This window comes from Polyergus mexicanus, unplaced genomic scaffold (genome assembly GCF_030449975.1).
Source record: "Polyergus mexicanus isolate NDT 795.1 unplaced genomic scaffold, iyPolMexi1.0 SCAF_7, whole genome shotgun sequence".
NCBI lineage: Eukaryota > Metazoa > Arthropoda > Insecta > Hymenoptera > Formicidae > Polyergus > Polyergus mexicanus.
This window is the reverse complement of record NW_027223327.1, coordinates 345570-357966: the sequence shown is the minus strand read 5'-3', so window position 1 is coordinate 357966 and position 12397 is coordinate 345570. Positions and strand designations below refer to the sequence as shown.

The 12397-nt window shown below is 31.2% G+C and overlaps 3 protein-coding genes and 1 long non-coding RNA gene across 10 annotated transcripts in view; 3 read left to right on the top strand and 1 right to left on the bottom strand.

The window, feature by feature from the left end:
* Positions 1-2406, top strand: part of LOC138934685 (uncharacterized) — a 7637-nt gene extending 5231 nt beyond the window's left edge. Inside the window, exon 3 of the long non-coding RNA XR_011447165.1 lies at positions 2298-2406. This is a non-coding gene — a long non-coding RNA (uncharacterized lncRNA). The remainder of the gene's footprint in view (positions 1-2297) is intronic.
* The window catches only part of LOC138934683 (tumor necrosis factor receptor superfamily member 4), a 17247-nt gene extending 8039 nt beyond the window's left edge, over positions 1-9208 (bottom strand). The window contains exons 1-3 of one of the 3 annotated variants that reach the window (XR_011447164.1): positions 9081-9208; positions 8797-8971; positions 4232-4421 (exon numbers count right to left, since the gene is read on the bottom strand). Coding sequence is in view for 1 of the 3 variants with exons in the window: in XM_070298690.1 (XP_070154791.1) it covers positions 1500-1586 (87 nt within the window). In the remaining 2 variants the exon portion in view is untranslated. Of the gene's footprint in view, positions 1-1499; positions 1907-4231; positions 4422-8796; positions 8972-9080 lie in introns of those variants that run through there. The other 2 variants (XR_011447163.1, XM_070298690.1) reach the window with 2 other exon arrangements.
* Positions 4575-8289, top strand: LOC138934674 (uncharacterized). 2 transcript variants are annotated; one of them, XM_070298673.1, is made up of 5 exons: positions 4575-4846; positions 5928-6228; positions 6840-7286; positions 7409-7675; positions 7943-8289. In XM_070298673.1, exons 2-5 carry the CDS (start codon positions 6068-6070, stop codon positions 8112-8114), a joined length of 1047 nt encoding a protein of 348 aa, XP_070154774.1. In that variant the 5' UTR covers positions 4575-4846; positions 5928-6067; the 3' UTR covers positions 8115-8289. The 2 variants fall into 2 exon arrangements, with proteins under 2 accessions (XP_070154774.1, XP_070154773.1); XM_070298672.1 differs by lacking the exon at positions 4575-4846 and having other exon boundaries at positions 5693-6228.
* LOC138934680 (protein ABHD18) lies at positions 8804-12397 on the top strand. 4 transcript variants are annotated; one of them, XM_070298681.1, is made up of 9 exons: positions 8804-9190; positions 9715-9799; positions 9901-10083; positions 10203-10315; positions 10460-10598; positions 10672-10848; positions 10973-11273; positions 11534-11819; positions 11906-12397. In XM_070298681.1, exons 1-9 carry the CDS (start codon positions 9099-9101, stop codon positions 11967-11969), a joined length of 1440 nt encoding a protein of 479 aa, XP_070154782.1. In that variant the 5' UTR covers positions 8804-9098; the 3' UTR covers positions 11970-12397. The 4 variants fall into 4 exon arrangements, with proteins under 4 accessions (XP_070154782.1, XP_070154784.1, XP_070154781.1 ...); XM_070298680.1 differs by having other exon boundaries at positions 8805-9190; positions 10672-10869; XM_070298682.1 differs by having other exon boundaries at positions 8806-9190; positions 10672-10869; positions 11576-11819.

The following is a 12397-nucleotide window of genomic DNA, read 5'->3' as shown; positions in this document are numbered from 1 at the left end:
GCACGACGTACCCCAGTGAACCGAATAACCCGCCGACTAACATATGCCAGACGAATGCGTGCTGTATAATGCGGCATGGGCCCCCGACACAAACACAAGTTGCAAACGACATATGCACTCTACTCGTGCTTTGTGTTCGCGCGTTCAACTCTTTGAATACGCATGCCGAGTGTTTTACGGTCCGATGTAAAATATCTAACAAGATACACATATTCATATTTTATTTAGAAAAGGCAATGTTATATTGATACGCGATATATATATATATAATTTGATCAAATGTTAACTAATTAAAATTAAAATATGATCGATCTTTATAAATCTCATATATATATAAAACGAAATAATTATAATGTAATTCTGATTTTTATTATTTAAATAAAATCTTTATAGGGTATCTAATAAGAGATAATTTTTTTTATAATTCATAAGATTTAAAATCTGTTAGTTTAGAACCTAATTTATATAAATAACAGAAAAGTTCTTTTAAATTTAATTTTTGACAAATTAATTTTTTTATAAAATGTTTAATTCTAGAGTATTTTAATGTGAAACATTTTTTTTTTTTCTTTCATAAGTATAAATAAAGACAAAGTAATAAAATATATAATTTTGATAATCGTAGTATTCTCGATTGCTACGCATCATAGCTTGTTCATATGTATGTATATCGTTTAAATGTTCGGGTAACTTTGATATTTTCGGCTCAACCCTCGTGCTCTTTCATCTATCTTTATCCATACTTATATATTCTGTACATTATAAAGATGCGCTCGCATGTGCGATATTTCAAGATGAATCGGGTAATAATAATTATCATCGTAAAATCAGCGTTCGAAATTCTCGCATGACGATTTTTATCTTGATCGCTCTTCTTCATCTTTACGTTATTAACTGTTCTTTCACAAAAGTATTTAGCCGATAATTAGGTCTATATTCTGTTTAATAAAGTCACTAAATCCGAGGGCATATAATATATGGGAATTTACAAGCAATGAGATGTGATTGTATTCTCTCTCTCTCTCTCTCTCTCTCTCTCTCTCTCTCTCTCTCTCTCTCTCTCTCTATTTCTCCCTTCTTCTTTAAAGACGACGACGATAATTTTGTATTTAACTCAAATATAAAAGCGATTTAATATTATTGAAATATCTTTTACCGATAAATTACGGCGCGATGTGATCAAATTTTTTTTTATACAATTTATCCTATTTCGATAAATACAGCTCTCTGTCAAACGTATACTGTATCCTAGAATACTTTCATTGCTGAATGTCAAACTCGATGGAGATTGAACGACCTCCAATTTTTCTGTAGATACTTGTTGAAGTTAAATATACTTTCATTGTCAATAATAATTATTAATTTACTTCTGTTTGTGAATTTTTATTTAGACACTCTTCCGTTTTGCATTAATAAGTAAATTGTTTTGAAAAATCAAGACAAATGTGAAAATAAATCTAAAAAAAAAAAAAAAAAAAAAGAACTACGTGCACACATACCTTGATAAATACAGCCAACGTATACGCAATGATAGCAATTGTCAGCATCACGCATCGACCGTGAGTCGGCTTTCTGCGATTATTCATTATTTTTAAAGCTATCTATTCTTACGCCAAATTTTTTCACTCCGATTACAATCACCCGATCACCTTTCTTCTCTTGAAAATTACGTATTCATAATTTTTATCCCATCGACATATTAAACGCAAACAATAATTTCGCGCTCTATCATTTTAATTCGAAAATGTGTTAAAAGTAAAATAATCTCTGCGACGTTCCGAATTAACGTAGAAATCGTACGTATCGAACGTAGAATAAATTTGCGGCACTTAAAAAATCGAGATAAAATATTTCCGAACAATCGAATAATACGACTTGCTGATCCGATCGCTGCAATGTTACTTCGACGAAGGTTCAACGTGAATTGAAAGGAGTGCAGCTGTTACTGTTGAACACGCGCTTGGTCACGTGGCTCCTCGTATCCCGCCTCCCGCATTTACGATCCGCTCTGATCAAGCGCACAAACATTTGAATTTCTCTATAGATGGACCATATTATGTTCACAAACTAGATATATTTAAAGCTTTACGATTTTGAATGTGAATTTTTTTTATATATTTTTATGAAAATTATTTTATAGCGATTTTAAAAGATATCTCACTTTCTCGTAATATTACAGATAGCTTTAAAAATTTGATATTCAAGTTTTATAACATTAAAACAAACATAAAGAAAAACTTATTATACGAAAAAAAGTGATAATTTCGTGATAATATTACTTGTTTGATTTCTGTCAGACTCAATAGTTATCTCAGCTGCAGCACAGCTGAACGCATCGTGGTATATTGCAACGAGCAGCTTCTGTGAAGCAGGTGCTCATTTCTTCAGAACGCGACAGCAGGCATTCAGGATTGGCCGAAAAAATGATCCATGTATACCAGAGATAATTATAAACAGGCAAGCTGAAAAATAACTTTCGAAGACAAAGCATACAATAGTAACAAAAATAGAATTACGGTATAATATTCGACATATTGCACATAAAGCACATTTTAGAAAATAAATAAAATTATACTCTATATATCAACTTTAAATGCATATTTAACGTTACTTTTTTATATCGGTACGATATAATGAGAGAGTATTACATAATAGAATAATAAAATAATCTGTTCGAGATTCTCTTTCTCCGTTCGATTCTTTTGTTCGAATAACACGCACGCGCGCACGCACACGCACGCTGTTCTTTTACAACATAATTGAGAAATAGTGACACAAGATTATAAAGTATTAATTTAGGCTTTGATTCTACGTTCTGTAGAACGAACGTTTTTCATGCATAAATAACGCCTCATCTGCGCCCATGCGTATTATGTGCTTCCCATTACTTCGTATTGTATCAACCACCTATTATACGAGCAATTTTCTCGTTGCTCGGTCTCGATAACGCGTCGACAAGCACCAACATGGAAGATGAGAATGATTCATTACGTCGGGTCGCAAGATTTTTCAGCTTAGATATTAGAATCGAGAATAGAATGATGGAATCTAATTGGAGAAGTAATACCTGAACTGATCCGATCATTTAAACTTGTTCACACACACACACACACGCGCGCGCGCGCGCAATTTCTACAAAAACATGCATTCTAATAGTGTTGATTTAAAGGCACATCTCCAATTTCTAGCTTGTAACGTTCTTTTGCTGTCTTTTAACGGAGCAGAAAGATATATGGTATGAATTGCGCGTTGTAAAAAATTTGCTGTAATATTTTGTATTTATTTCCTCACATTATTATCTTTAATTATTTAAAAAAAAACTTGTGTGCGACAATTAAAAGTTGTATTTATAAAGTGCTGCTTATTGCTTTTGATAAATCGGTAATATAATGTCTGCGGTTAGTTTACACGAATCAGTGTAAAGTGAATTGTTTTTGAAGTCACAACGTGTTGGTTTCTCGTCTCAATCTTTCAGTGTTATATGTATTTTATAACTCACTATAAAAGTGTCGAGAAAAGGGAAGCCATTCTAACTTTTCTTGAATACGAGAAAGATCCTTTCACAGCTTTTCACATATAAAAATCGAGTTCAGTACGAGGGTTCATTATTCTCGGCAACGCGTTTCCCGACTGAATAGCAAGGATTTCCCATGTAGTTTTCATGGTAAGTGAATTCTCCTATATAAAATGTCCTGATATCGCCGTTAAAGATGCTTTCATGGCAAATATTTTAACGAATTTGAAACGGAGAGAGAGAGAGAGAGAGAGAGAGAGAGAGAGAGAGAGAATTCTTTTTCTTCTTATCACAATTATTTTATACTTAATATTTCATACAATAAAATAATTCCGAGATAACTAATTATATAGAGAAAGATGGCATATTTTATATATGGAATAATTTAAAGCAATTATTAAAAACTCTCAATGATCTTTAAAGCGATACAATTGTATGACTGTTGACATACATAGAAAAGAGATAAGTTAAAGAAATTAACTTTGTTATTGTCGTATATGTAGCAAGATAGCATATACAGAATGTATTACGCATCGCAGTTTTTTCGGATAAATTTTCGCTTTTTATCCCGATAAAGATATTTTAAAGAAAAGTGTTACAGAAATTATCTTAATCTTGAAATTCTTGAAAAATTAACAATATTTTCTATTAGAGAATGGCTCCATTATATATATATCAGCATCAGCTGATCATCTCGTGTAGTGTATGACCATTGAACTCTATACATACTGCAACGCGCCTTCCCATATAAGCCTGCCGTAAACAGAAGATAATAAGAGGGATGACAAAGGGGGCATTGTGTGACCTTTGTCTTTTTTCTTTTTAGACTTTTGCACTGGTGTATGTATATATAGTCGACATCATTACCATCATAGACTTTTGATGTTGTTTCTACCACTGAAAAGGCCTACAACAGAAAAAGATAAAAAGTCACACAATGACATCTTTATCACCCCCATTTTGAGTACTCCACGGCGCTTTCCATATGTATAGAATTCAGTATGCATGACATATATTGAAAGAGCTCGCAAGATCATGACATTGAATTTTTACTCCCGACTGCTGCCAACCGCAGGTTGTTTTGTTTCATCAGTGTAGTGTAAACGGTTTACTTATCCACTGCGCACGCTTGGACAAAATGTTGAATATTGGATCGATGCAAAACATAATAATACCCGCAACTCGAAATACGAGTTGCACGTTAGTCGGCATGCCAGATATACCTGTTCTGTCGTACTTTAATTTATTAAAAAAACACGAGTGGTTTTTCGCGATTCAGAATGTGTTTCTTATCGTAGCGTTGCAACAATAACGTTTTATCCTCGATGTGACGTGAGTATCTAATTTCTTATTTTGCTTTTAAGTGTAAAAATATAACGAGGAAAAAGTCGCGCACAGCTTCATGCAAATGCAACAAGATTGCCAAATGCATATATTTCTTGCAAGTTTCTTTTAATGAAAGATATAAATAGATGACAATAGATATACAAGATATGTATTATTAATTGCGTTAATCCTATCGAGATATCGTTTTTTTTTTCTCCAGTTGCGTGTGATGTGTATATGTGTGAGATTATTCTAATGGGAACACATGACAGAATTTACCATCGAACCTTTTTATCCTTTCATGTATATGCCTTATAAAATGAAGATATTAATTGCTTTTGACTTGTTAGATTTTAGATCTAATCTAATCATTAATATCGCGTTTATATATATCTCTCAATTATTCATATTTCAGATAAATAAAAATTTTGTAATTTTTATACGACTGTTTCCCTTCCCATTCTCTCTCTTTCTCTTTTTATTTATCTCCACTTCTTTTTCAACACTTACTGTCTTACCGATGACAGTTAAAAAATTTCAAGTATGTGTGTGAGTGTGTGTATCACATATATATCTTTATTCTTACAAAACTGCAATGTGCTTAAAATTTTTTATCATATCCATATCCATATCAAATATCATATGGATTTAAATATACCATATATCTCAATCATTATATAATCGGTTGTATCATTTCCGCAACAAATTCTTTAGCATAGCATAAAATTTCCATTAGAAATGTGCAATATCATGCTAATAAAAAGAACGAGAAGAGTAGGGATATAACAGATATAACAGATAAAATTATTTTTATCGGAAATCATTTCTTTTCGGAATATCATTTCTTGATAGTTTACGACATTGAAAGGTTGTGTTGTGTGCAATATTGAAAAATTATATATATTCTATTATATAATGATGAGCATTAATACATTTAAAAAATCGGCTCCTCTCAATTATGGGGATAAAATAACGATAGCTCAAGCGAATAGAAAGGAAAATCCGGATGAATATAAATTAGTGCTATTGTTAAAGAGTACATACGATAAAAGATTGTTTCATAATGACTTCGATACATGGACAATAGAAGAACAATATCACTGGATAAACAAGAATCTCTCAACATTCTACCCAAATGTGCCGGAGACTTTGCTGAAATATATACCGGCTTATTTCCGCCAACTTGATTTTGATCGATCACCGCTGAAAGTGCCCGAATGGTTGGACATGGATAAGTATCGTAGAGGACAAAAATTTGTACGCGAGAACTACGCTGCAATTATCCTTATTAAATTAGTGGGACTCATTCACGTATATTCATTCAATAATGGCCTAAAAGCGATTATTATAGGAGGTCGCAGTCACACGCCATATTTAGGATTCGAAAGGTGAAACATCGTATATAATAGCTATTAAATATTATTTAAAATATTATCATTTTACGATAAGATATTAACGTATTATCTCGAACCATTTTGAATTGTTCACAAGATTTGAATGCGATAGATATATTTCGACTAATATAATCGCTCGCGTACAAAGTGCAAAAATATTTCGGAGAATTATAAAAAATCTTATTTCTAATAATTTTCTATTTTTTATGATAATTATTCGTCAGATTAAACTGTAGCTCATAGAATTTATTATCTTGCAGCAAGTTTATTTAAAAGATATATATTATTATTAATTGTATGTTTATACAATTAATAATATTATATATTATATTAATATTATATATTATATATTATACAATATATTATATATTAATATTATATATTATTATTAATTGTGTTTATATTAAACATAACATTTTCTATATATGTTTGTGTGTATCAAAAAAAGAGTGCAATAATATATATAGTAAAATTAAATAAATAATTATTGAAATCCGCCATATCAATACATAACATGACTTTGATATAACATTGTACAAATATTATGGCTAGAAAGATATCAATTTACATTTTTTTTTTTTATGAATGCTTACATAATATCGAAGATATCAATCGACTCTAAAGCGGATAATCAGCTGGTATAGCGGGGAGCCGTGGGTTAAGGGAACGCAAGCCTACAAAGACATGCAGGTTGTACATAAGTTGCATTTAATGATGACGAAAAAATTGTGTCAGATGGATAATGAGCAAATCGATGCTATATCTAAAATCGCGGAGCCATGGTGCCCAGATCGCGAAATATTTTTCAAGGACTTTACTATGTCTTGTCCATTTGAAAAAGTCGGCCAACGGCCTTATATTATGATAAACGAGTCGCCGGAAAGACCAAAAGGGATAAATAATGCAGAGGTAGCATTTGTACAAGCGGTTTTCCTAGGTATGTTTTTGTTGCGGCCGCAAGATATTGGAGTACACGATGCGACCGACAAAGATATAGATGCATTCTGTCACATGTGGAGATGCTACGGATATTATCTCGGTTTGGAAGACGAGTATGTAGTAATATTATAAAAAATACGAATATGATGTCTTAAATGTGTATGTTCTATTAGCGAAGCAAAAACTATATATATATCTCTCACTTTCTAATCAATTTAAAAAAATTATTGCTCAGATACAACTTTTGCCATGGTAGTTTTGAAGAAATAAAACAACGCATACGAGATCTTTATCAATATTGGATAACGCCTAATTTCAAAAATGTTACACCCGAATGGGAGCACGTGACAAAATGTATTATCGAACCAATAAATTTTTATCCTTTCATATATATGCCTTATAAAGCAATGGTATTAATTGCTTTCGACTTATTAGATTTAAACATGTCGCATTTATATACATCTCTCAGTTATTCAGAATGGATCGCTTATAAAGTTTATAAGTAAGTAAAATTTTGTATATCAGAGTACACACACGCGCACGCACACACACACACACACACACACACACACACACACACACACACACACACACACACACACACACACACACGCACGCACGCACACACGCGCGCGCACACACACACACACACACACACACACATATTCAATAAAATAGCAATTTATAATACTCATTATATCCGGCTTTTGCAAATTATAATTATGTATTTCATGCATAATATATTTGTATAACATTTTAATGATTACAGATTTATACTTCAACACGCTCTGAAATTATTCATCATAAGAGTACTTTTTAATAAATTAATAATCTATATATTAAAAAAGTTGTCAAATTATAGCTCGGAAAAGAAAGCAGAACTTCAAAAAAAATCAAAGAAACTGTTATCGGATTTAAACGGATCTACTGGAGGATCTTAATATTTTAATAATTAATATCTTGTAAATGATAGGATTAAAAACTCTATCTTTCTATATTTTTCTCTCTCGTTATATTTTTCTTAAAATATTTTAATAATGCTTTTAATTATTTCAATATATGTATATGTATATGCATACATACATACATATGTACACACATACATACATACATACATACTTATACCTATAGAAAATCAATCATATATATATAATTGATTCTATAGGTATAAGTATATTGCAATGAATTGCGCAACTAATGAATTATCATGAAAATTAATTTGTTAATGAATTATTATTTGCATATATCAAAAATCCAAAAACATGAATAAAGGAATATATAACATAGTTTGTCATTTTACGTTTCCCCCCTTCATTTGAAGATTATTTATTTCTCCAAACTTATTCCCCCTTCCCTCTTAATCTTCTCCTTCTTTTTTTCTGCCATAACAATTGTAATCGAAATCTGATCAAAAAATGTTATTTTGAAAACGCAAACCATTCTTGAAACGAAAGTTAAGAAAAAACATTTTTTTATAAGATTTTGAAAATAAGAGACGCGTTGGTTCTTTTATACAAAAAATAACTTTAAAATAAAAAATAAATAACTTCTTTTTATGAAAAAAATAACATTTTTCAATAAGATTTTGATTACACAACTATTATTACATAATATATATCTTACTTGAAATTCGAGTGCCGTTCGCGCTTATCGCCTGATGCTCCATTTGTCTTTTGATTGGTCTTTGCGCGCAAAATCCATGATCGTACATGGCGATTTCCGTGGAATACACATCGCTCAAGCACATCGCTTAACCACCGTTGCACAAAGGCTTTCACGGCCGTGAAACAGTCAAAACCTGAAAAAAAAAAAGATGTGAATAAACCGACGTATGCGCGATCGTTCGATTACCCGTATACGATGCACAAAAATATCGGATGACGACGACGTAGTGCCCAGTAACTTACCCTGATTTGTTTATCGCGATGCCTCCAAGCCGTCTGGACGCCGTTTACAGGAGCATATTGCTCACGAAGTTCTTCACGAAGGGATGGGGCAACCCTCAAATTCTAAAAAGGTAAGTGGCTAACCTGAATGTAACCTAATTTTACGTCACTTGTTGAATACTTCACTTCTTGAATTAGTCATGAATAAATTATCTTTATGTAGATGTGTTTTAAATGTTTTAATTACCATTCTTTGATAATAATACAATAATAAATATATGCGCGAGAATGTAATATATTTAAAAAAGTTATTTACTTTACAATAATTATTGTAATTATTATTTTAATATATTTTTTGTATTATATAATATTTAGCAAAAATATTTTATAAATTAGTTAATATTTTTCCATCAATTCTACAACCAAATGTTTAATTATCTAAATTAATATATTTGCAATTAATGCAAAAAGATTACGACTAATCGTTATATATATGTAAAATAAATGCAACACCTTAGAGCCTAGAGCACATGTATGTAATATAAATCTTATTAAAATAATAATTGTATATTATTCTATGTATAGATGAGATACATTTATGAGATATGTCATTATTTGCAATCCTCAATATCTACATGTGACAATTTTGTTACAGGATTTTTGAATTTAGGAAAGTCATATCAAATCGAGAAGTGTGCTACAATATGATACCGTTTGATTATCCAATAGAAATAACAAAAGTATTCAACATTTTTTTCTATAATATTAATTTCATAATTATCCAAAGAATCATACATGTATAGTATATATGTATTACATTTCTCTCTGTTCTGTATGACAGGATGAAGTATGGTCAGATTGTCATATAATCGAAGGTCAATTTGAATCACCTTTTGAGAAACATCTTCCAGGGATAATGCCAGACAATACCAAAATGGCCTACTTTCAAGTGATTTTACCAACCAAATGGGGTTCCCATAAAATAAAGCCAATTTGTTTACATCTTGCAGGAACAGGAGATCATGTAAATATTAATTATATCTTTCCTTCTTGATTTTTTTTTTTTTTTTTTGTGAAATGTATAATACGGTATGATATTCTATATATTCTTATCGAAATATTTATATTTTATTTATTAACTAGTTTTTTTGGCGACGTAGAAATCTTATCGCTAAACCACTACTCAAGGAAACCGGAATAGCCTCAATATTGTTGGAAAATCCATTTTATGGTCTGAGAAAGCCACATAATCAAATGTAAGAATTCTTAATTGGAAGATTTGTTTGTATAACATTCTTAATTCGAAGAGAGAGAGAGAGAGAGAGAGAGAGAGATTTCTTAGAGTGAAATCGCGCAAAGATTTTGCAGTTTTTCCCTTTATTGCGTAATCTTTCTTTTAGACGTTCTAGTTTGCATAATGTGTGTGACATTTTTATTATGGGAGGCTGCCTGATAATGGAATCGATTGTTTTGTTGAATTGGTGCGAACAACAAGGATTAGGTCCATTAGGCCTCACTGGATTATCAATGGGTGGACATGTTAGTTTTAATTTTGATAAAATTATACTTTTCATATTATAATACCTTTAAATACATTGTTCTTTTTTTACAGATGGCTTCTTTAGCAGCTACCAATTGGCCGAAACCGATATCGTTAGTACCTTGCTTGTCATGGTCAACTGCTTCACCTGTATTTACAGAAGGTGTAATGAGCGCATCGATAAATTGGTCACTTTTAGAAACACAATATTTTTCAAATAAGATATACCAAAACGACCTCGCAAAAATGGTGAAAATTATTGATTACGATGTAAATATATAATTATTGTGTCTTATGTATCGCATGTATTTATATATTGCCAGTTTCTCTTTTTTTTTTCACTCTTTTATTGTTTTATTAAATATACTTTTAGGATGCTTTCTTAGCTGGCCAACATTTTGTAAAGCATTATCCTGCGAGTATGAAAAGAGTCGATAAGTTAAGAAAAGAATCTAAAGAAGACTGTAAAGACAATAATACTTTAGATGATACGATAAATGGTACAAACTCTATTAATAATAATAGCGATAATAATATTTCTGCCAAATGTGAATCTAAAAATGAGAGCAATCAGTTGCAGCAACAAATCGCGGAAGAAAAGGCAGCAGCCAAAATATTTCCCTTAAATCTGATTTCCAACAAATTTAAACCAAAGGATCCCAATGCCCTCAAAGGTAAATCAATTTTATATGATTAATTATCATTATTTTGTATATACAAACGTATATGTTAATTCGCGATACCTTGTGGGGGAAAAAAGTAGATAGAAAATCATAGAAAATGATCTCAGTTGCTATTTTCTAACGATAAAATAGAAGCAATTTCAATATTTGTTCAGATGTGTTTGTTATTATCTATCATCTTGGTATTTAGCAATCCTAGGCAGCATGTAAGCATGGCATTTTTATGGGATTTATTGTTCTCCCCATGGCAGGAGTTTGCTTATTGCCAGTGTCGAAACATCCACTGTTTTCAGACAACAAATGGCGCGAGCACGAAGCATTGCAATTTATGCGCGGTGTAATGGACGAATGTACACATTTAAAAAATTTCGAGCTGCCTGTCGATACCGAATTAATTATTGCTGTTTGCGCGAAAAACGATGCTTATGTACCACGTGATCATTGCATGAGCCTCGATAAGATATGGCCAGGAGTTGATATTCGTTACATCGATGCTGGTCATGTTAGTGCGTATCTTCTTCATCAGAAAGTCTTTAGGTAAAATTTATTATAATTTTCTACATTATATTTCTCTCATGTTTCTCTAACAGAAAAACTTCAATAGCGCATGTATTTTGTTTTAGATCCACAATAGCTGAATCTATCCAACGATCTTTGAAGAAGTATCCTATCGAGATAAGTCGATGACTTTGCAATATTAATCAATGTATATTGTTTTAGAGAATCGTACTATTTTAAATTTTTGATTAGACAGTGGAATATTTTTCCGAAATTTCGTGATTGAATTTATCTATTAAAGATCGCCATATGTACACGTATGAACTATTTCTAGATCACCGCAGATAAGAGTCTGCTACTAAAAGTACAATCGTTGCAGTCAATTTAATCGAGTATAGCGTAATCGATGCCCCATTGTCATTAGACAATATATATATATATATATATATATATAAAAAGATTATCCGCCGATAAATTGTTCCTATATAAAGCGATAACTCATGTGCCATAGAGGATACATTTTTCACATAGCTATGTTTATATAGACTTATACACGATCTCAATGAAACACATTCTTTTGATGTTTGTAAATTGCAGATACCTATGATTATTGTGTA

Bases quoted from the DNA above. Each gene is read 5' to 3' on its own strand.
- LOC138934680 (XM_070298680.1), top strand. From the start codon at position 9,099: ATGCCTCCAAGCCGTCTGGACGCCGTTTACAGGAGCATATTGCTCACG. The intron at 9,800-9,900 runs GTATTCAACATT...TCTGTATGACAG, and splicing joins ATCCAATAGAAATAACAAAA to GATGAAGTATGGTCAGATTG. The intron at 11,274-11,533 runs GTAAATCAATTT...TCCCCATGGCAG, and splicing joins GGATCCCAATGCCCTCAAAG to GAGTTTGCTTATTGCCAGTG.
- LOC138934674 (XM_070298672.1), top strand. From the start codon at position 5,756: ATGATGAGCATTAATACATTTAAAAAATCGGCTCCTCTCAATTATGGG. The intron at 6,229-6,839 runs GTGAAACATCGT...ATAATATCGAAG, and splicing joins CCATATTTAGGATTCGAAAG to ATATCAATCGACTCTAAAGC. The intron at 7,287-7,408 runs GTATGTAGTAAT...ATTATTGCTCAG, and splicing joins TATCTCGGTTTGGAAGACGA to ATACAACTTTTGCCATGGTA.